This window comes from Protopterus annectens, chromosome 11.part0 (genome assembly GCF_019279795.1).
Source record: "Protopterus annectens isolate FY-2018-M chromosome 11.part0, PAN1.0, whole genome shotgun sequence".
Classification (NCBI taxonomy): domain Eukaryota; kingdom Metazoa; phylum Chordata; order Ceratodontiformes; family Protopteridae; genus Protopterus; species Protopterus annectens.
The window spans coordinates 1,220,820,367-1,220,846,286 of NC_056745.1; the positions used below are offsets into that span (position 1 = coordinate 1,220,820,367).

Sequence of the window (25,920 nt, forward strand, 5' to 3'; positions counted from 1 at the left end):
CCCACAAAGAGGCCAGTCACCACTGGAGTCCCTCAGGGTTCTGTGCTAGGCCCACTCATGTCTGTCATCTGCTTCTTGGATGTCAAAGGCAATGTCAAAGTCCTCTGGCTAACTAAATTTACAGATGATTGCAAACTGGGAGCAGTCACTGAATCCTCCCAAGATAAGAACACCCTTCAGGAAGGTCTAATACAGACAAATACTTGGTGCCAAGTCATGACTTAAAACTCAATGCCAAGAAATGCATTATGGTATGGCTCAATTCTCAATACCAATAAATGCATTATAGTATTTTTTAAGCAGTCTATCAGCCCAGGTAACTATGTCATCAATAAAACACCCTTAAAAGTTGATCCACAAGTCAGGGATCTGGAAACTCATGTAGAAAGTAATCTGGCCTTTGACCAACATGTGTCCAAGGTAGTAAAAAGGTCCTTCTATGTTGCTCAACTCATAAGCTAGGGCATGGCATCAAGGTCCAGAAAAGTCATCATACCACTGTACTCGGCCCTCATCAGACCCATCATATAGTATAATGCCCATTCAGCATGTACCTAACCAGAAACATGTAGCAACGGGAACATCCACAAAGGTTCCTTATAAAAGGAATAGAGGGAGTAAACACAATATGCTATGCTGATAGCCTCAAACCCTGTCTCTTTATTTGTTATTATACAGTCTACTGAGAAGTTAGCTTTGCCTGGCAAACAAGGCATCCCTGGACCCTGTTTTGAAGAACCTTTTGCACATCTGTAAAACAAACAGTATCAGAATACTAGATTAAAAGCCCTACATTTTACTTGTGACATAAATAAGACATATTGGAGAGACAGATATGTTTCTCAGAGAATTCACATTCTCTGGAAGAGGCTCCCCATTTGTGTGAAGCAGAGCTCTTCCCTATCCCTCTTAAGCACAACTTGGACCAGTTGATGGGTAATCAGAAATTCACCCCTGGTCTGGCTCCTATGTCTGATAGACCAAGTAATCAGTAAATCATCCCTTATGTAAATCAAATTTGTGGATAACATGTGGTGGGTTGTACGGCTAGTTTATAAAGGCCCTAGTGGTCCTTAGTCTGGCATATATCTATGAGCCTATAAACCTATGAACCCTGTACAACCATATAAATGACTGTATAAAAGTTACTGCACCTACTGGAGGAAAGCCCAAAACAAACTCTAAAAATAAACCACGCTGGTAGAATCTTAACCTTAATAGGGTATATAACAAAAGGAAAAAAAGTCATGGCTAAAATTAGGAATAGCAACTCCCACAATGATAGGAGCTCTCTAATTAAACTAAACAGGAAATTAAGAGGACTAATTAAGTTCAACAAGGCCAAATGAGAAGAGCAGGGACCTGGCTCTACATCTGTCATATCCACAGATATCCCAGAGATGGCTATTCCTGCCATCTACAGTTATCCCTGAGGCACCTATCCCTGCCATCCATAGTTGTCCTTGAGGCATCTATCTCTGCCATCCATAGTTATTTGTGAGCCAGCTGTCCCTGCTGTCCAAAGTTATGCCTGAGACAGCTATTCCTGTCATCGACAGTTATCCCTGAGTCATATATGCCTGCCATCCACAGTTATCCCTGAGACATCTATCCCTGCCAACCACAGATATCCCTGAGTCGGTTTTCCCTACCATCCAAAGCTATCCCCACTATCCACCGTTATCCTGCTATCTACAGTTAGCCCTGAGTCATCTGTCCCTACCATCCACATTTATCCCTGAGACGGCTATTACTGCCACCTGCAGTTATCCCTGAGTTATCTATACTTACCATCAGCAGTTATCCCTGAGCCATCTATCCCTGCCATCCACAGTTAACCCAGAGTCATCTATCCCTTACATCCACAGTTATCCCTGTGGCAGCTATCACTGATATCCACACTTATCCCTGAGACAGGCATTCCTGTCATCCACAGCTATTCCTGCCATAACATCCCCCACTACTCCTGAGCCAGACAACTGCTCCACATCTTGTGCTCACAGTCTTAGCAGACAGCCTTTTCAGTATAACCTTGCAGTGCTCACTAGTATGAGTGGCTAAAACTGGGAGGAACTTCTAAGATCACAACTTACACGAGGGGGGACTCAGGAATCACTGGGTTTAGAACACAAGGACATGATTGGTAGGGTGATAAAATACAAATATAAATATCACTGCAAATATATATGCAATTCACTGTAAATAAACAAATAACTGCTGTAGGCTTACTCTGCAGTAAGGGAAGATTGTGATACCACATTAGGAATAATCAAGACAAATTCTATATGCAAATACTATCTATGTGCAGTATGAAATCCTCTCTCTATATGTAAGAATGGGCCTATACATCAGGATTCTGGGTTACTGGTAAGACTGAAAAATACCTTATTTTATTTAACTGCAGTGCAAAAGCCCCAGAACCGTAGGGTGAGTGAGTGTGTGTGTGTGTGTGTGTGTGTGTGTGTGTGTGTGTGTGTGTGTGTGTGTGGGCACACACACACACACACACACACACACACACACACACACACACACATACACACACACATTGCATCAGTATGACTGTCTGCCTCCTCAATCTGCTTCAAAAAACTAAACGTATCTACATTTGTTTGTTTGCCTCCTGCTCTAATTTTAAAAAGAGCTAAATCTGTCCTTGTTTGTTACTGCCTGCCTCCTTGCTCTACTTCAGAAAGAAAAAAAAAAACTGGTCTACACATCTCGTGGCTTCCAAAGCTAAAATGCTGAGGAATTCACACACTGGGACCACCACAGGTCAGTGCTTCTTATCAGCAAAGAATGAAAACACTTTGTGAATCTGTAATGTGCATCTGCTTCCTATGGTACTTTTAAGAATGAAATTATTCTGTGCTGTATGCAATGTATACAGCTATCACTTGTAAGAATGAAAACACTTTGTGTAGCTGTAGAGTACACTATTGCCATAATACCTCAGCAACAACTTGCTTGAACTTTTTAAAAATTGCCAGAGCTTTTCTCCCTGATCTGGGTCTTCAGTGAAAATGGGTGACAACCCAACTGGACACTCCAACAGTCAAAATATAGATAAATAAATAAATAAATAAATAAATAAATAGAATTGGAAGATGCAGCCATGAAAGGGAAAACAAACAGAATGAAGCATTTGTGAAGGACAGATGCAAGGAATACAGATAGATAAAGAGGGGAAAGTGCCAGAGATGGCCAAGCAGAAACAAAAACCACAAAGTGAGCAGGGAGTAAAAGGGGTAAGGAGGGACAGTTAGCCATATGGGAGAGACAGAGGGCAAAAGTGACAGAACAGTGGATTGATCTTGTAAGAATAGCACAGGAGAGATGGGAGAACTTACATACATCATTGGGAGGGAGGCAAGTGGCATAAACAATGAGGAAGGCCACAGATGGTAGTAGTGGAGGTCGAAATGTTGCAGATAAGAGGGGTAGTAGCATGGGGCAAGAAACAAAGGCGAGGTTAGCTAGTGTGTTTAGGAAAGATACAAGGGATAAGGGTTTAAAGACTAAATCACAAAGTTGACCTATAGTCTAGACAAGTTCAAAAGGATTGGCTAGCATATAGTGAAACCAGTCTCAGTGCTTAGGCTGAGTAAAATCTGGAAAGAGGTGAACAAGGTGATCAGAAAGGAGAATGCTGGGCGCCGGACACATTGTGATGCATGTACATACAAATGATTTGTCAAAGAAAACTACCGATGCCACAACAAGCAAGGGTAGGGAGGAGGCAGGAACATGCCATTAGAGGTATTGGAGGTAGCATTCTCAGAAGTGCTACGTGTACCAGCAGCCAGCTCACCACACCAGGTAAAAAAGGGTCTTAGGGAGTATAATGACTGGCTGTGGCATTGGACCACCAGGAAAGGATTATGCAGGCAGGAGGAGTGGGAAGACCTGGCAAACAGACCAGCTTTGTGGAAGGGACATTGTCCATCTCAGCCCAGAAGGCTCAGCTGTGCTGAGTTGGAAAGGCATAGCTCAACAATCATACCTTTAAATAAGATGAAAGGGGTGTGGGCTGACAAAAGCAAGACAAGGAGTAGATGTATAGGTACTAGATACAGAGAAATGCAAAACATAACAGATGAAAAAAAAAACAGGGGTGACTGAGACATTAACCGGATAGGAAGATTAGGAGAGGCAAACAGTAATGCAGGAGGGGAGGGTGGACTTTGCTGGTATCATAGAAACGCAGGCCAATGATTCTGACTGTGAGGAAATATGGCCATGAGAAGGATGAATTACCCTTTATCATATTCACATTACACAGATAAAATGTGATATTGGAAGAATGCAGTCCTTCATAATAAGCAGAGAAGCAGAATCACTTGGCAGAAAAAAAATTATTTGTAAATTGTTATTCAAATTTTTAAATGGTACTCGAGTGGCATCTTATGTCCTAGTGTAACTAATTGGTTGCCAGCTGGATTATAGACCTCCAGGCATATCAGGTTAGTTGAAAAAGTTTTTTAAAATCTTATGTTTACTTAACTAATGTTCTGTATATGCTCTAGTGTAGGTAGATTGGTAGGAAGCTAAGCAGAAAGGTGGCTGTAACAGTTTACGCAAGCATGGTTAGGGAGGAGGCAGGGGCATGCCATTACTGGTATCGGAGGTAGCATTCTCAGATGTGTTACCTATACCAGCAGTATTAGAGACCTGCTGAAATACATGCATACCTTTTTCAGTTCTGCTTCATTTATTAGAAAGACATCCTCAGAGTAGGCTTGCCACCTATCTGGCATTTTTCCATACTACCTAGAAATCAGAATGATTCTTCTGTAGTATGTAAAGCAGTGTAAGTGTGGACAGAATGTCAGAGTTTGTTAAAAGTAATTTCTGTCTGTTTCTTTTTTTTCACAAAAAGCATTGCTAAAGCAATGTGGTAGAGTCCCAGACACTCTAGAAAAACGAAAAAAAATAGCAATGCAGTGTAAATTAGGAAGGTAAAAACAGACTAAAAAGGATGTCCCACCCTAATGACGTTGCATTTATGTCATAAAAAATGGGCGTGGATATTGGTGGAGAGAGGTTGGGCCTGTGTGGAGCTAAGGCTGGTACAGGGGTGTGTGGCTTTGATCCCGTTTTCAGCATTGCAAGAGGTGACAACCCTACCTCAGAGATATAACATTTATTTTAAAGTACATATAATATTTTAAAAAGGAAATCATACTAAGTTGTTTTACCCTGTGAATTGTGTCTTTAACTCTTGGAACAGGAAGGCAAGGCAGTGAGGTCTGAAAACTATACAGTAGTGGCCGACGTCCAGAGAGAATCTTCACCAGACTCTGAAAAAGAAAGACGGTCTAATTAATAACAAAATGATGCAGACAGTATTAGAAATAAAATATTAAACATTAATATAAACAGCACAGGAAATATCTTCAAAAGTATTTCTCTCACAAGAGTTTCATGGAAATTGTACGAAGGATAGTAGTCCTCTTTATCAGGTTCCATTACAACATGCAAATTCCAGAATCATAAGTTGCAGTTTTACTGAAAAGCTTGGTCCAAACATATTGGGGCTTTTTACCCTAAAGTAGAAATAAGTTTGGAATTTATTGCTGTCGTTAACTCATAAACACCTATGTGGTACGGAATGTCACACCTCTAGCAGCCTACACATATCTTGCATTCCAGACCATTTTCTGAAAAATAAATATAAAAAGCATAAGATAAACAAATGTAAATATTTATGAACAATAAAAACTAGTAAATCTATACAAATAGCAATGCTGCCAGTAAAAAGTATTCTTCACAGTGACAGTGGTTAGTGCATTCATAGTCTTTCCATAAATACTATAATATATTACAATGCACACAAACCCTGAATTATATTTTTCTGTTAAACTTTCACAAACAAACTGCCATATGATGGACACTATACAACCTACCCAAATATTTTTAGAAAATTTTTGTTAACAAGACAGCAAGACATTCCTTTTTGAGTGCATGTCTATTGAGATATTTACAGAAATATGAAAACATACTTAATTGTATAATTGGCAATATAACAACACTGAATATCTCTAAAGATGTGCAAATATCAAAGACAGAGTTATTCAAGAACATCTAAACTTTCATCTAATGTCTTACAACAGTTTGTAAGTCATTTGTTTTTTGAAATATTAAGTACATATGGAGATACTATTTATTTTCATAATTACTGACAAATAGCTATCAATATCTCAGGTATAAGGTGATATAAATGGACATTGACAATGAATTTTCCTGACACCCACCATGGGATGTCACACCCTGCCCCTTAATAACAGATAGGGCTCTACATTATGAAAATATGAACATAAATATGAAAATATGAATAATAAGTGATTAATTGATTAATTTCTGTGCTGCATAATATCCTAGATTACAGTCTTACTGTCATTTTGATAACACCTCTTTGCAATTCCTAATAGTGCCTAAAAGGTCTGAATGCCATAAAGAGCTATGGGTGTGAACTGGAAGTATACAAAAATGGTGTTATAATGTTGAGTGAGTCAAGGGGATGCAGTACACAAAAAATACTGGAATTCAGAAAACTTTGCTGCATCGTGGTAAGCAAAATTACATGATGAGCAGTACAGAGTGTGTGCGATTTAGAGACACAGTTACCACTAGAGGGGAATGCCAACCAACAGCGTTGGCTATGTTATATTGAAAAGTAATTAGTAACATTATTAAAATGAGTAGCTTGGTATATGCAAATGAGGCAAAATAAGGTGTAGAGTGTTTGCAAATGTATAAATGTCATGCCTTAGAATGACATATTTATATTAACACTACTGAATCTCCATGATCATTCTAAGTGAATTCCAAAAATAAAATGTTAGGGGTTGCTGCCACATTAGTAGAAGTACATCTGCAACAACCCTCTTTGCCACTATAAGCTGAGATCTATGACATTGTGTGTGTGTGTCATTGCCCTGGGAAGTGCCATATCATTTGATCACACTTAACATTTCATGGACTCCACCACACCAACACTATGGGCGAGTACTCTGTGGATAGGGAATCCATGCAAGACTTTGTGAACAGGTGTTGGCCTTGTCTGCAACACCATAGAAGTCATAGAGTACCTATGCCAGTGGATAGCAAGATATATGCGGCTTTATATATACTAGCTACAGGGCACAGTGGTTTAGCGGTTTGCAATGGAGGTTCCCAAGTTCGATTCTCAGTTAGGGTACCTTCTGTTCGGAGTCTGCAGGTCCTCCCTGCATTCATGTGGGTTCCTCTGAGTGCTCTGGTTTCCTCTCATGTTACAAAGACATATGCCTGGAACATTTCACCTTGGGCCTCTGCTGAAAATTGGCTTGTTAAATAAATAAAAAAAATAAAAATCTCAAACATCTACTTTAAGAATACATAATTTCCACAATGCCATGCTTCAGTATATGGGGAAGCATATGTGGTTCCAATGTACCACAAAGGAGAGATAGAACACTCTGCAGACCTTCTATAATATAGTCAGTTTTCTTTAGATACTGTAACCATAAACTGTGTCCACATTGAAATAAAGGTCCACCTGATGAACTGGAAAGGAGGTATATGAACCTCAAAGGTTATCCCTCTATCAACTACCAGCTGGTCTATAATGCACAGATTACCATTTACAATGTGTTTAAAGGTCACCTAGGCAGTTATTACTACACCCACATCTAGCACACTTGTGACTTGTACCAATGACTTGCTAGGTGTGATTTTCTCCAGAAGTATCTTAATAGTGATGCTGGATATGCCCTGGAACCCTGGATGACGGCATCCATCAGAAATCTACAGAATGAAGCAGACTAGGGGTACAACTATGCTCAATCACAAACATGGAACATTAATGAGCATGTGTTTGAGCTGCTGAAGGCATGCTTTCATTGTCTGAATTCATACAGCAAAGCCCTGCAGTGTAATACTGGCATGCATGCAAAAATATTTTCAATGTGTGCAATGTTACACAGTGTCATACTTAGGAGGCAGTCACAGCAGAAGCTGTCAATTGCAGAAGAAGCAGTTCCCATCACACCAAAAAGTGGAGGCAGAGCCAGATGAGGAGTCAGCAGCAGGGGATGATCATGATATATGAATGTGGGTGCATTATGCTGTGGCACTGGCAAAGAGGCAGTGGTTTGCATATAGCTTCAACCCATAGTAAAGCAGAGGAAAGCAAGATGCACTACAGCAAAAATAATGCATGAAAAACCAATACCATGCATAGACTGGTCACACTATGCACAAAACAAAGGCAACTGAAGTAAAAATGTACAAAAGGCAGGGTGCAGTTATCATCACGCGCACAGGTGAGAGAATGAGTGCAAGTGTGTATATCTTTCATAGGGAAGTGCAGAGGACAGCTAAAAGAAACAGTGCAGTTCTGTGTATGGGCTATAAGTGGAGGATCATTAATGTAAAAGGCTTTGTGAAGGGCCACTGTCATTGTAAGTGCGCGCGCGTGTGTGTGTGTGTGTGTGTGTGTGTGTGTGTGTGTGTGTGTGTGTGTGTGTGTGTGTGTGTGTGTGTGTGTGTGTGTGTGTGTGGGTGTATCTGTGTCTTTGTGTATAATATTTCTATGTATGTATGTGTTGGAGTATAGATGCTCTCAGCTGTCTCTGGGTTTTACAAAAAGTCTTTTTTTCTTATTTTTTGGTATTTCCTCACAAGCACCTTAGTGTTCCCTGTACATTAACTGTAGCAGCTTCTTGCTACAACTGAAGAAGTAGTTTATGTCCTCCATGTGTGATAGAAACTGTAGCAACTACTTGCTATAAATGTAGCAAGCAGTTTGCTACTGTTCAAAGAGAGAGAAGCACTATTTTCCAAGTTGAAAGAGCTTTTTAAAGGTGAGTGTCAGAATAACTAACTATTCCTCTGTTTCCTCATAAAGTTTTTTTTTCTGTCAAAGTAATGAGGACTGCATTCACTAAATGACGAAAGATATGTCAGTTTCAGACTTTCTTCTTTGGAAAAATATGATAATGTAAAGCCTACTTATTATTCAAGAAACTTTCTAAGTATATAAGGAGAGTATCTGTCCCTGATTTTGGTCCTTTGTCCACAATTATTTTATATTTTAATCCTTGATTCTTGAGCTAAGAAGTTGAAAAGTATGTGGGGTGGAGATGTTGGTTCCACATTGTATTCTGGCAGATGTAAGGTAAGAAGGTACATTCCTATATCACAGTTATTGATCAAGGAAGAGGTTACATGGAACTTCATGATAATCAAATGAAAGTTTACAAAATACTGTAAATGTTATGGTGATATCTTATGTAAATCTAATACCATTTTGCAGATAATTGTATTTCATTAGCAATATCCAGATTTGCATAAATATATTTATTCAACTGTGTTAGGGAGAGATCACTTATTTACATTTCGGTACACCATTGAATACCCTGTGACCTAAATAAGATGTGATTAATTGACTGTATGATTTTATTTTATGCCAGTTTATGAATATATGCCATTCATATTTCTGTTAATATCTTGAATAAGGCAGAGTTGATGATATTTCATGGTGTTAGATGAAAGATGACATAATAATAGAAATTTGTCAAACACAATTTGTGTCTAACTGCAATTGCTTTGCAAATGTTTTCACTTATCAGGGCAATATTCATGCATATTTGCAGCATCCAAATAGTAACATGGTGGAGTAGGATTTCATAGAACAGGTCAGCATAGGTTAGAAATATCTGCTGACACCTATACAGTAGACTCTAAGGTAGAAATTGTAACTTCTTTTTATACCAAATCATGAATGTGCCATTTTAATATTTCTGTTAATAACACAAGTCAACCTAGATAATGCATAGATGATCCTTTTTCATGTCAAATAGCTACCTACCACCAATCTGCAGATATTTATACTTATTTAGTAATAAAATATACATGAATGCATAAGTACCACATTTCTGTTAATATCTAAGACATTGCCCACCTAGATACATTGGGGAGTAACATTTCACAAGCCCATTCTCCACAGATGTCGGGAATGGATCCTCAGACAAATGGGGTACTTGGTACCAGAGAAAATGTGAGTTCTTTTTTGGGAAATATTATGAATATATACCATATGTTAACAATTATATTACTATCTTGACCTAGAAGGTATTTATATGGTACTCCATGATATTAAATGAAAGCATACACAATGCTTGAAAAAATATGCATTGATAGCTGGTATGTAACAGTCACTACTTAGACATCTACATTTATTGTCCATTAAATATGCAAATATGCATACCATTCATAATTATGCAATGATGTCAAAAATGGAATAATTCAAACAAAACTGCTTTGCAGCAAAATGAAGAGCATATCTATATGAACATATTTCACACTGATAGTCGGGGTCTATCTGTTAGATATATATTCAGAGATATATTATTATTATATATTATATATATGATATATTATGTTAGATATATAAATGGATCTACTTCTGTTTGCTAGTTAGATACATATACACTTCTGTTGCTACAATATATGTAGGAATAATAGAGTCAGTTAGATGCATACATTTCTGTTTGTTAGCATACATATATTAAAGAGTTAAACTGTTCTCAGCTAAAAATCAAATAAATAAAAGGCATTCATCTGTGATGTAACATGAATTTTCTGGTTCTGGTACAGCTTGGGAAAAAGGCTGATAAGGATAACTCCTAAAAGAGGCATTCAGTTGTGTGTAACAAGTTTCAAGGGAAATAGATAAGGACCCACCTGCAAGAATCAACAGACTTCCTACACTGTTAGATAATTCACCTTGAAACAGCAAACAAAGGAGCTTATAAACAGACTGTGTGACATCAGAAAATACCAAAGTAAGGACTCTGAGAGTTCCCAAAAGACTGCTTTCATAAGAATGCATATATGTGAGATCTGATCTGATTTCTTCTTAGATCTGCTTAATAGAGAACATCTTTCATGCTGTACGAAGAGCAAATCTGAAGACATTAAAGTTGTAAACTGTACAGAATTGTACGTGTCATCTGTTATATAGACAAGTTATTTAGTTCTGCGCAAGAAAGATAATAATATACCACTAAGAAGGTTATAGTCTGCAAAGTTTATGTGCACTAACCAGACTTTGTTTTTTCACAAGGCACTAAATTAGCAGCTAATCAGACTTTGGTTCCAGCACAAAAAAGCTGCTTTGCATTTATTTCTAGTAGGCACCAACACAGAAGCTGCAGTCGGCAGTATCAGTAAGTAAAACAAGACTGTCAATTGCTGTAATCATTCATTTTTAAATAACTTTTCCCTACTGTGATTACTGAGATAGCAATACTTGTTTTCATAATTATAATTACATTTTCATACCATGAAAATAATTGTTCAATATAAAATTACCATTAAGTGTGGCTGTCATATTAATATCACAGGTGTGAAAAGGAATATGTGCTGATTAACATTTGTACTTTAATTTCTTGCTTAACTCTTATATTTTTGATATATATATATATATATATATATATATATATATATATATATATATATATATGGTTCCCCTTCATATGACTGAATTAACATAAGCCTGAAACTCATAAGCCTGAAAACAAAAGCCTGAAAAGTCAAAAGCTGAAAAGTCAAAAGCCTGAAAACACAAAAAATACATATACTCACTTTATACAACAGAAACCATATTAATTCCCACTAAGTGCAATCTCGGAGTTGGTATATTTAAGTAGCAGGGGGTCCCCCCTGTTTATACTTAGTGGAAATTAATATGGTTTCTGTTGTTGAAAGTCAGTATATGTATTTTTTGTGTTTTCAGACTTTTGACTTTTCAGGCTTTTGAAGTTTCAGGCTTTTGTAGTTTCAGTCATATGAAGGGAACTATATATATATATATATATATATATATATATATATATATATATATATATATATATACAGGCCTCCCACACACCACCTGGTGCCCCCATCCTGGTCTACCTACACCAAATAAATGCTGGATAGATAGATAGATAGATAGATAGATAGATAGATAGATAGATAGATAGATAGATAGATAGATAGATACAGATATATATACACATTCATTTATAGCTAGGGTGGAAAGCTGCATTCTCGGAATTTTAGCTCAGGCAAAAACTGGCCAGGCAGGAAATAGAATAGAAGGTGTGAAATTCCACTAAGGCTAGCTGTGAGAGTTAAAAAAGCCAGTCTAGCTACAGATGACCTGAATAACTACAGACCTATCTGAAATATCCTTTTTATTGATAAGGTTGAGAAAGTCATGTATAGAATAAAGCCAGTTGTGTATTGGCTTCATGTTTGAGAGGCAATAACATTAATTATGCATTCTAGTCTGGTTTTCAGTTGAGATATAGTGCAAACATGGTCCTAGTGAGAGATCACTTTTGCGATTTGGTGTTTGTCCTTTTGCAACTTTCTGCAGCATTTGACATGGTTGACAACTTGAAAATTATTCTTCAAAGGGAATGCATGCAAATACTTTTGCAACCATGGTTAAAACATTTTAACTATATGCACTGCTCTGTAAGTATGAAATGACTTATTTACTGTACTAGGAGGACACAAATGATAAGCAATACTGGGCAAATAATGTTTTCAAAATCTTTTAAATATTCACTTGTAAATAATTAATGAGTTTATCATTAAGATGTTATGGGATTGTGCAGATTTTCTTATTACTGTTACCATTGCAGTATGAATTTCAACCGTACTATATGCATGCATATGCATTGCTGTTTGATCTGTAAATTCAGATCATTTGTAGCCAGGGTCATGGCTAAGAAGGGACAGTTATCTACATCCCTTACCTGATTAAGAATTGACTAAATAAATTAATGACAGGTATTGTGTTGAATCACTTTGCCCCCAGTCATTAAGATGCACTCGGAGGATAGCACCCAGAGGTAATTCTTCTCCCTACTCTTTGATCTGTGGGGTACCTGGGTCCATTGCCCTACTCTTTGATCTGTGGGGTACCTGGCTCCATTTCCCTACTCTTTGATCTGTGGGGTACCTGGCTCCATTTCCCTACTCTTTGATCTGTGGGGTACCTGGCTCCATTTCCCTACTCTTTGATCTGTGGGGTACCTGGCTCCATTTCCCTACTCTTTGATCTGTGGGGTACCTGGGTCCATTGTTGTCTGCTACATGTATGCTTCCATTAGGAGCCTTATTTGACAGAGAATTTAATAATACAGTTGTTACACTGACAACACACAGATTCCTGTCCCAGAGACTTCCCATGCTCTGGAACAAGATCCCAATCTACATTAGGCAGAGCTCCTCACTAACACTCTTCAAAAGAAACCTTGACGAGTGGATGGTAAACAGAAAGTTTACCTCGGGGATCACTTCAGTGGCTCTGCTGGACAGAGGCACAGGGAACTAATCTAAGGGGACGGCGAAAGCCAACACATTCTGGCTAGGCTTATAAATGCCTTCGGGCAGATAGCCTAGTACCCACCTATGAACCTATGAACCTATGTACCTCAACAGAAAACATTCTTTGCCTGAATAAAACTTAACATTTACTAACACATTAAGAGTCCCTGACACCTCAGCTAAACAGACTTCTGATAATTTTACTATTCAAATACACTTAACGTTCATTAATTCTTCAACCAGTCAACATATAACATTTTAAATAAACATTTTTACATTTGTATAACAATATTTATAAAGCTGCCTAACAATTTCATTCTGCATTTAGTCCCAATAGCTGATACATACAGCAATTTAGCATAACTTCTTTAAGCTAAAAAACTGTTTCCATTTGAAATATGACAGAATTTAAATCTTCCATATTATGTTTCGTCTTCAAAAATGTGTTATTATTGGGCAATTTAAACAGTCATTCATGATGTCTTCCAAATAATCTAATATTCTTATTAGTACCAGCCAAACAGTCACAATACAATTACAAAATACTGCATAAACTACTCCTAATGAGTGGCAAGACAGACTTTGACACACGGTATAGTTCCTTTCATTAATTATATAGCTCCTACTTTCTTACATGTCCGTTCGAAGCTCACTGTGTTCACAGTTGTGACATTGTTGTCTAACCAAAATCATATTCATACTAGGATAGTAAGTAATTCACAATATTCCACCTGAAATATTTACTCGTTCTAAATGCACACTAGACATGATGGTAAAAAAAATTTCACATCTTAAGTCAAAGTCAAAATAAACTTTATTGTCATTCAGACTTCATTCAACAGTGCAAACTGAATGAAATTTTGTTTCTCCAGATTGAATGTACAAAACATCTCAAGAAGCATTACAACAGACATTATTACATCACAGCAAGTCATTGCAGACATAACACCCAAAACATTTTATGAATCTAAAAGTACATTATTGCACAGAATTCCAATGGTTATCAGTATTGCACGAGAAGGCTAGTTTTGCATTGACTGGTTTTATTGTACCACAAATATCAGCTGAGACTAGCATTTGAGTTATTGCACAAAAATATGAGTTCTCATCAACACAGACATCTACTACACCTGATGGCCATCATCATATGCATTATTAGTAGAGTTCAGTAATCCAATGGCCTGTGGAAAGAACCGCTTACTTTACTGAATCTTGTTTTGCATCACATGCTGCGATAGCGCTTGTCAGATGATAGGAAGAAAAACAATCCATTGGCATGCTGAGTGAACTCCCTGACTATTTTAGTGGCTCTGCTGAGACATGAAAACAAGTATAGGTTCTGAATAGATGGAAGAGTTGTCCTAATAATTTTCTTGGGGCTTTTACCACCCTTTGGAGAGACTTCTGATCCAAAGCAGAGCAGTTTCCATACCATGCTGAAAGACTGTTTGTCAAGATGCTTCCTACAGTTCCCCTGTAGAAGGTTGTCAAAACAGGAGGTGGAAGGTTTGCTCTTCTCATTCTTTGCAAAAAATGGAGACGCTGTTGCGCCCCCTTGACAATGGAATTTGTGTTTACGGACCATGATAAGTCATCTGTGATATGTACCCCTAAGAATTTGGTGCTTTATACCCTCTCCACTATTTCTCTGTGGATTGTGAATGGAGGATGCACTCCATGGTTCTTTCTGAAGTCAACAATTATCTCCTTGGTCTTGTTCACATTCAATGCCAGGTTGTTGTTGTCACACCACAAAATTAGTTGGTTAGCCTCCTCTTGGTAGACTGTTTCATTATCATTGCTGATGAGACCTACAAATGTTGTGTCATCTGCAAACTTAATTATGTGATTCGAACTGTGCCTGGCAATGCAGTCATGGGTCAGCAAAGTAAACAGCAAGGGGCTCAAGACACAACCCTGTGGTACCTCAGTGTTCATAATGATACTCTCCAAGGTGTTGTTGCCAACACATACTGTCTGGGGTCTATCTATGAGGAAGTCTAGTATCCAATAGCACAGTCAGGTGCTGATACCCAGTTGAACTAGCTTCTTTATCAGATGCTGGGGATGAATGTGTAGAAGTCGATGAACAGCATAAGCACATAGCAGTTTTTTATTTTTCAGGTGAGCCAAAGATAAGTAAAGTGCCAATGAAACAGCATCTACCATGGAGTGATTAAATCGGTATGTAAATCAAAGTGGATCAAAAGTTGAAGGAAGTCTTGATGTTATACAGTACAGTCCCTGAACATCCTTTCAAAGCACTTCATTACAGTGGAGGTGAGATCTATGGGCCGGTACTCATTGATGCTTGATGATGGAGACTTCTTGGGCAATGTTATGATGGTTGTGTTTTTAAAATATTTGGGTACAATGGCCTGACTGAAAGAGGTGTTAAAGATATCAGTGGGGATGTTTGTCAGTTGAGCAGCACAGTCCCTGAGTACCCTCCTCAGAATGTTGTTAGGTCCAGCCACTTACACTTGGTTTACCCTACATAAGTTCCTCCAAACATCAGCTGGGTTGAGACAGAGCACTTCATCGTCCTGACTGGTAAAGACTTTTGTTGCTGTAGTTTTGTTCTTTTCCTCAAACCAGCTAAAATATATGTAAAGTTTGTTGAGAAATTCAGTGCTGTCATCATGCTGAGAAGATGAAAGCCTGTAGTCTGTTATGGATTGAATTCCTTGCCACAGATGCCTGTCTGGAGTCTTTTAGGTCTGTGAAGTGAGTCTGAATTTTCTGTCCATAGGCATGTTTGGCATCTCTTACACCCCTATTTAGATTTGCTCTGGCTAACCTAAGGGCATCCTTATACCCCAACTTAAAGGCTGCATTGCGTACCCTCAGAAGCTCGTGCACCCCACTTGTAAGCCAGGATTTCTGGTTGGCTTGTATGGTGATGTTCTTATTGACTATCATATCATTCATGCACTTTGATGTATATCCCATCACAGGCTCTATGTATTCACCTGGGTGGATGTACTGGTTTATGCATCTATATTACAAAATCGATTGCTTAGGTGATCGAACAATTAAACATCGAACTTGTAATATCGAACCCAAAAATATCAAACGGTGCAGGAAAATATTGTCGGACACGGAAAAAAATAACTTTACACCCAATCTAAGTGGGGGGCTTCACCCCCCACACCCCCAGACATGGGGCTGTGCCCCCCACAACCCCTAACTAAATATACCAACTCCAAGATTGCTGTACAGTAGACAAAATGGCAAAATTCGGTGAACGGCCAAGGGAAATCTTTCTCTGAGTTAAATCAGCTGTTCGCTGTTTTTTGCCTTCAATATTACAAGTTCGATGTTTAGGTGTTCGATCATCTAAGCATTCGATCTTATAATATAAACCCTTGGTTTACAGTGGCCGCCTCTTTGAACATGTTCCAATCTGTGCTTTTAAAATATTCTTGAAGTGCTGAGACTGCTCTGTCTGACCATATAATTGTTTCTTGGGTGGCTTCTCTCTGGTTAACAATGGTCTACACACTGGAACTATTATTATAGAGAGATGGTCTGAGTTTCCCAGGTGCGGATGAGACACTGCCTTAAATCTAGTTTGGGACTGGTATAGACTTTATCCAATATGTTCTCATACCTAGCTGCAAAATTCACGTGCTGATAATAATGTGGTAGAACTGACTTCAGACTTGCCTCTCCCACTATTATGTGAACATGGTCTGGATTCTGGTTTTGTAATTCACTGATCAGCTGGCATAATGTTGCCAGTGCTTCATTTATATTAGCACTGGGAAGAATCTATACAGCTGTGATACTAACCACATTAAATTCCCTAGACAAATAGAGCAGTCTACATTTTAGTGACATATTTTCAGAGCAGTGAGTAGAGACCATCTCACAGCCATAAATACAGACTCCTACTCTCAGAGATTTCCCACTGAGAGTATTGGATCTGTCTGCTCAAAAAACTGATAGCCCCTCCACATAAACTGCACTATCATTAAGGTTGGAATTTAGCCACATCTCTGTGAAGATAAGCACACAATCATCTCTCACCTTGCTTTGAGTAGTCAGCTGTAGTCTTAGGTTGTCCATTTTATTTTCTAAGTTCAAAGTTCAAAGGTTCGTACTAAGCTAGCTGCTCTTTTGAGTCATTTTAAGCCTAGCCAATTATCCCTTGTGTGATTCAAACCCTGCACCTTGTGTTTGGAAGGCAAACACCTTAACCATTAGGCCACCCCCCCCCCCAATCAAAGGAGTGAACATTTGCTAGTAAAATAGATGGAAGTGCAGGCCTGTAGGGGTTAGCTTTTAATATGGCAGTGATTCCAGTCTGGGATCCACATTTTTATGATCTTTCACATCTCTTTCGTCTTCTCCTCCTTCTGTAACTGGTAAAACTGCTTGCACATAGCACTTCATACCATGTTTAAGCATGATCCCTAACTCATAGAGTTCGTAGTGCATTGTGGGCCATACAGGCCCCACAGACAGTAAGTCAGCAAGCCTTTCACATGGAGAGCTTAATAGTTGAAGTCTTAGCAGAGTATTACTGCTATAATTTAGTTTTACATTTGTATTTTCATTTGATCTGTGACTTCCTTTAATTAAGACATAAAATTAAACACATACTGCACATTTTCCTGACGAACCGGAGCAACCCCAGCCACACTGGGCACCGCCATCTTCCAGACTATCTTCATCGCTCAATAAAATATTCCCAATTCATTTTTATAACCAACACTATCTTTGAAGCAAAACACTGTGAACTGATACCAAGCAGCTCTCTCTCTCTCTCTCTCTCTCTCTCTCTCTCTCTCTTTTTGGTATCAACCATCTCTCTTTCTCTCTCTCTCCCTTTCTCTGTTTTTTTAACCCTAGTGGATCTTATTTTGCACTGAACTGGTTGCAAAACTAATTTTCTTACTGACTGTAATAGCAATCACTTGTTAAAATCCCTCATGGACACTTTATTTGCTACATATAATACTTCATTTTTAAAAATCCTGTAATTTTGAACAAAAAACATATAGTCCTTACCAACTTACTGTATGACAATGAATCTACAAATTCCTTTGGATAATCAGTATTTGATGTAACAACTTGCATGGCACTATTCCTTTCTATTAATTCTCAATCAAATAGTATGATGTTCCACAAGGAATATAACATCTAAAACATTTTGTTATCTGACTGTTTAAACATTAAATAGTGACCACATTTATTCTTTTGAAAACTTGCTAAAAGTTTATCTCATATCCTTTTCTCCCTCTATTATAAAAACTATACAGTCTGTAATGTGATTGTAACACACTATATTAAATCCCGTCTACATATATGTATTGTCTTTCAAACATAAACACAAAAAAAAAAAAATCACAAATGGATCAAGCAAACATGAGTTACTTTAATTTAGTGTTTTTTATTAAAATAGACTTTATCAGAATAACAAATACAAAACGTATTCACTTTTATAAATTTCTTAATCACGTGATACTGTCACATGACTCGAGGACCATCATGACTACAAACACTATCATATGATCAAATATAATATTTAAAATATTAAAAATAAACATTATTATAGAATGTTAAAAATCATATATATATATATATATATATATATATATATATATACATATAAAGAGAGAGAGATATACATATGTGTCTACTTTGATTTACTGAAAACTCATTTCACTGAATTTCAAAACACACACACCAAATCAATGAAAACTCATTTCACTGAATCACATTTCACTGAATGTAAGTACTGTTGGGCAAATAAAATGTATATGCCCTTTTCCCCACTGCATTGCAATCCTGGAGTAAGTATATATAGTTGGGGGGATGGAGGGCACAACCCCCCACATTTGGAGGTGTGGTGGGCATAGCCCCCCACCTACTTTTGGTTTTATATTGTTAGCTTTCAGTGAAATGAGATTCATAAATATAAAAGCTAAGTAGGTGGGGGGGGTGAGCCTCCTACACCCCACTAACTATATATACGAACTCCAGGATTGCACTACAGTGGGGAAAAGATCATATACATTTTATTTGCGCAAGAGTACTTACATTCAGTGAAATGTGATTCATTGAAATGAGTTTTCAGTGATTTGAGCTTTCTGCGACTTTTTGACTTTTTAAGGGCGAATTGAAATTTAGTGAAATGAGTTTTCAGTGAATTAAAGTAGACCCTATATATATATATATATATATTTATGTTTATGTATATATATATATATATATATATATATATATATATATATGTATATATATATGTATATATATATATATATATATATATATATATATATATATATATATATATATATATATATATATATATCACCTAAAACCCATTTGACTGACTTTCATTTCACCAAGACCAAATAGCCTAATTTTCAAAATACTGAAAGCTCATTTGCCTGAATCTCATTTCACTGAATTATAAGCCATAGACATGATGTGGGTTTACATTCACCTGTGACTTGTTTCTGATAAAAATAATTTCTGTAACTTACGGTGCTGACTGTGAGAATACCAACAGTCATGTAGAACGTAGTTTTGTAGTGTTTTTAAATGTGGGTATGTCTCTTTACATTTTTATGGGAAGTATCTACAGTAATATGGCAGATGTTTTGTGCGTTCCCAGTAGTAGTGGCAGTGTGTAGAGCACTGTAAGGCAAGTAAAAGGTATATGCCCTTTTCCCCACTGTAGTGTGATCCTGGATTTAGTATATATAGTTAGGGAGGGTGTGGGGGGCACAGCCCCCCACATTGGGAGGTGTGGGGAGCATAGCTCCCCCACTTAGTTTGGTTTTATATTCTCTAGTTTCTGTCAAGAGGGTAAGTAAGTAGTTTTTAAGATCTGGAAAGAGGTAGTTATTAGTGTTGTGAGTATGTTTGTTTATGGTTTAATGTTTAGTGTTTTGAAATTTAGCACTGTAAGCTTTCGGTGAAATGAGATTCAGTCAAATGAGTTTTCAGTATTTTGAAATTAGGTGATTTGGTCATGAAAGTCAGTCATATGGGTTTTAGGTGATGTGAAGTAGACCCATATATATATATATATATATATATATATATATATATATATATATATATACATATACATATCATATGGGTCTACTTCAAATAAACGAAAGACCACATCATGAACAACCAGAATGCCAAAGGATTTCACAGGGTTAGTAACCAGGTGGCCAACAAGGGGTAATTTGCCCTTTTCCCCACTGTATGCAATCCCGGAGTTGGTATATTTAGTTAGGGGAGGTGTGAGGGTGTGGAGGCAGGTTTGAGGTAGTGCAGTGTATTTCGTTGTTAGATGGTGGCCAACAGGATACTTACCCTATGAAATCCTTCGGCATTCTGGTCATTCGTGAAAGTGAGGTTTCAGTGATGTCGTCTCGGTGATTTTGTATTCAGTAATGTGGTCTTTCATTTATTTAAAGTCAACTCAGATTTTATATATATATATATACTGTATATGCTTAAAGAAGCATATGAATACACATTCACACATATAAAAATGATATTTAATACATTAACTACTTATTTCTTCTTCAGCCTCTTACATTCAAGAAAACATTTAATATTTATACTCTCATTGAGCTCAAGATGTTTATCTGCTTGCAATTTAGCTCTAGGATAGTTTAAAGAAGTTTTTTTTAATAAGTGGATGAACGCTCTAAATTAAATTAACTCGCGTTTGCCTGATCCACTTGTGGATCTTTTTTTTTTTTTTTTTTGTGCTAGAATTAAATTTGCATCCTATTATGGGTATCGCTGTGTTGGAGTCTTTCAAACTTGCCCATAAACAAATCTGCATAGGACAGGCAAAGCCTCAACCCCATTACTGCAGAGTACAATTGTAAATACAATCTTTATTAAATTAAAACGTGTCAGTGTAGAATCTACTAAATTATATAAGAACTCTTTAATCTATTACCCAAATATATACTCAGGGCTTCCAAGCCATCTTGATGTTTTATGCTTCCACATAATTTTTTATATCATAATTTTTCCAAAAAATAATATTCTTTCTGTATAGTTGTTTGAAATTTTGTATAAAATAATTACTATCCAAAATAAATGCACTTAATCTAAGAAGATATGTGTAAAATACTTCAGGCCAATTTATCCAAAATAAATGCACTTAATCTAAGAAGATATGTGTAAAATACTTCAGGCCAATTCAAAAACTTTACCATGAGGTGTAAGCCTAATGTACATCTTGCAGTATCCATTTCTGATTCAGAAACAGCCCCTACACAGTGTTGTACCATTAAGTGGTGTAGTACCATGTTGGGCTATCTTTGCAGGCTACCACAAATTCTGATGAGGTATTCTGGGGGAGCAGGCTACCACAAATTCTGATGAGGCATTCTGGGGGAGCAGGCTATGCTAATTAGTCATGTGCTCTCCTCAGTAAATGCCTGCAATAAGGCATTTACATAGCCTAGTTGTTCGACTGTATTAGTTAACTAGGCCAGTGTGTGTGTGTGTGTGTGTGTGTGTGTGTGTGTGTGTGTGTGTGTGTGTGTGTGTGTGTGTGTGTGTGTGCACGTGTGTGTGCATGTATGCATGTGCGCGTGTGTCTTTGGGTTGTTGCATGTGCAAGTGTATGATGAATCACCTCAGGTTAGTGTGTGTTTGTTTGTATATGTGCGTTTCTAGCTGTCTGGTCAGAGTTGGGGGATAGTTATGGAATAGGCAAGAAAGGTGTATATCCGCATGTGTACGGGTGAATCAGTGAGTCTATCTATAAATGTGATCGCGTTTGGGAGGACACATGTGTATGCATGAATGTAAGAATGTAAATGTGTTTTACTGGGGACTGTCACACAAAGGATGGAGGGAACACTAGACACCAGGGTAACACTTTGTCTTGCCTTAAAGGCATTTAAAAAGATAAAAGAGCAATGTTTTGCAGAAGGAAAAATGTGGAACAAGGGAAAACACTACACACCTGGGATAACTGTTTATATTTTGACTTAAAAGCACTTAAAAGGGTTAAAGAACAACATTTTGCAGCTCAAAAGACTTGAGAGAAGAGGAACACTATATGCCAGGGATTCCTTTTATATTGTATCTTAAATGCACTTAAAACGACTTAAATCATGTACCCTCAGCACTCAGGCTTCTTAGCAGAGTATTAGCTCTCTTTGCCACCACAGGTAATTCTAAAATATTACCTTAACTCTGAAAGAAAGAAATAAACAAAATAATTAAAGTGAAAGGGATGGAAAGTTTTGAAGTCAGTACCCTTAGCACAGAAAGCAGGAGCCTTAACCCACTCCACTAACAGGAGCTGGTAGATGAAGGCATTTTCTTACATAATAATAAGAATGAAACACTAATGTCTGCCATTATACACCGATTACAACAGTCTGTGAGTTACAAGAAGTAGGGCACATATAAGAGGCAAGAGCAGGATGGGGGCTTGTCCTTGTGGGTGCAGGATTTGGGACAAGGCTGGGAGGAACACTACACAACATCAAGGAGGATTTTAAACCATTAGTTGAAGTCACTGAAAAAGGTAATAGTTCACCAGGTCTAGCATGACAATGCGCTTTACATACAATAAGAAGAATGAAACTTAGTACAGCATTATTGACTTACGGTAAGTATCCATGATTTGTGGGGGCAGGGATGAAAATAGGAAGATATGTCAGGGAAATTCTGTACAATAAGGGATAACTAAGAGGTGTGTCAGCATGTGTGTCTAAGTGTGTTTATGTGCTTGTTTGAATATGTGGATGTGTCTAGGAGAGTGAATGAAGGGGTTGCCTTTGCCAATGTGATGCACAGTCTGTCATTTGTTACTATGACAAGAAAATCCTGATTTGCACTTACAGTTGTTATGAGCAATTTACAGATATGCATACTAGCTGATAATGAGGTATTTCCCCATTACAGCTAACATGTCTGAATTGCTTTTCCATCATCTGCAAATATTCCACTCCATATGTATATACCTGTACAGGAATGGTGTTGGTATTTCTTTTGTTTGTGACACAGACGCTCATTCCAAGACAGTTGATGTAATTTGGAAACTGTAAACATTTTTTTATTAGGGAACATACTGGGGTGATAACTATCAACCCCATCATCGTCATCATCAGCATCATCATCATTCTCTTTTTTCTGTATTTCTCAGTGAATGTGTATCTTATTGTTGAAATTTAGTAGGCAGTTTATACTTGTATAGGCTAAAGGAAATGCTGTGCTAATAACTGCATATTTATCAATTTCACTGCTAATAACTGCATATTTATCCATTTCACTGCTAATAACTGCATATTTATCCATTTCACTGCTAATAACTGCATATTTATCCATTTCACTGCTAATAACTGCATATTTATCCATTTCACTACTGTGTTTTTATATCTTTTGTTCTTGATCACGTATGTACTTCTATATGTTTGCTATTGCCATTTGGCCCACATCATAACCGAAAATGATCCAGTATTTAGCAGCACTTCATTGTCGGTTTAACAAAGGAAATGCATAAATAAATAACACAGGCTGGATTTATTAAGGTCTACACTAACGGTGTACCATTCGGAGTGAATAGACAACACCAGCATAACTCCTACCTTCTTCCTCCTAATTTTAGTTTTCCTACTGATTTTCTTGCAAACTTAAATATCAAGGAGGATTCATAATGGTTACCACAATGTGCAGACTACGTCTACACTTACTGTAATCATCCTGAGTGACTGGATACTACAAAAAACGTGCTAAGTATATTCTTGAATACAGATCATGTACACTTAGTGTAGGCATTCATGAATCTAGCTCCATGACTATAAACCAGTGGTGCACAATGTCCAGCCCGTGATACAATGCCATCCAGCCCCTAGAGTGTAACCAAAATTTTTTTAAAAAAGTAAAAAAATGCTATGCCTTACTCCAGTCACACAAACTTTCCAACACGTGCTTAGTTACCTAATTGACTACAGCTGTGCACACCTCTAATTTTAGCCAATGGAAGTAACTATTTGTTGTTGTTTATAACTTGTAGTCTGTAAACAGTAGTAACTTTCTGCAAGAGTTTGTAATAAGCCATGGCTGCAAGCCAGAATAAAGTTAAACGCAAAGTTGATGTAGAAAACAGGCAATTTCATGACTGCTGTCTTAAGTAAAAATGCCAGTCACCTGTACCTATTGTTAACTCATAACGATTCACTATGTTTTGAGGTGGCCCGCAGATGCATTAAGAATTCGTGTAGTGGCCCTCCCCACAAAAAGGTTGTGCACCACTGCTATAAGCCAATGAAGCTTGATGTGATTAAAGATGAGATGGCAAGACTAAACTTTATTATCTTAGGCATTACTGAACTGAAATTACCTGGAATGAGTAATTTTACATCAGAAAATTATTATATCTTCTGCAACAGATAAGAATCTTCCAAAAGAAATGGAGCAGACCTCATAGTTAATAAAAGGGTGTTATGGAAGGTTATTAAGTCTCATTTTTATTCTTCACAAAATTCATATTAACTTGTAGTTTCTTCACAAATGAGTCAAAATGTTTATAATATGTTTATGTTAAAACAAAAATGAAAAATATATGCATGATTATGCAAGATATAGTTTCACACAAGTCGCAGCTTTATATTTCAAGTCTCTTACAATTGTATCCTCTCTGTACTGACAGATAGTTGAAGGCAAAGTAAGTGTTGAAAGAGTTAAGGGATGTTATGTTTGAAAGTGTCAGGTATCCGTGGAAACCAGAATAATCAACAGTACGCCCTGGCCTTCTCAGGCTGGAGGATGAGTCTTTGCAAGGATGTCTGTGAGATAGTTTATATTCGTACCAAATGTTAAAAAGTTGCAAGCCAATAAATCTTAGGCACAGGTGGTCTTTTTTTAAAAGGCATATTGTCAAGTGTTCACGTGAAGCTCTACGCGAGGATCACAAGGACATAATATATTTAAAAAAAGTATTATTTGTTATAAGCTATAGTATGTTAAACTTCTGCATGCATGAAATTGATAAGAAAAAGTATATAAATAAAGTGTTTTCCTTTATTCTTTGAGACTGATCTGAACATTTTACTACGCAGTTTCCTAGTGCGGTTGTACTTTGCACATCCTGAAGTGTTATTCTTGACTCAAGACTAAAAGGTAAAACTCTTTGTTATTTGATTCTGACCTTTAACAAGGATGTCAAAATCTGTGCACAGTTGCAACCCCAAATTGACAGTATGATCTCAGTCAGAATCCAAGGCAAGCCATTCAACATTACAGTGACACAAGTTTATGTTCCAACTACAGATGCCAAAGAGGAAGAAGTCAGAATTTTTATGAGGCTGTGCAGCACCTTTTGAAAATAATGTCAAAAATATATTACATTCATCACAGTTAATTGGAATGCTAAAGCAAGCAGTCAAAGGGCAACATAAATAATAGGCAAGTTTACAAAAGAAGCAGGGCATAGGCTAATAGAATTATGTCAAAACAAAATCACTGGTCATAGCAAGCAGTCTTTCTCAGCTGCCTAAGATAAAGTTTTCCATGAGGATATCAGCAGATGGTCAAAAGTGAAGTCAGATTACAAACAGGAAA

General features: G+C 37.2%; 1 protein-coding gene across 1 annotated transcript in view; it reads right to left on the reverse strand.

Moving 5' to 3' along the window:
- The window catches only part of LOC122815802 (carnitine O-palmitoyltransferase 1, muscle isoform-like), a 490,419-nt gene that overhangs the window by 379,256 nt on the left and 85,243 nt on the right, over window positions 1–25,920 (reverse strand). Inside the window, exon 5 of the mRNA XM_044088600.1 lies at window positions 5,199–5,300. Coding sequence (XP_043944535.1) covers window positions 5,199–5,300 — 102 coding nt within the window. The remainder of the gene's footprint in view (window positions 1–5,198; window positions 5,301–25,920) is intronic.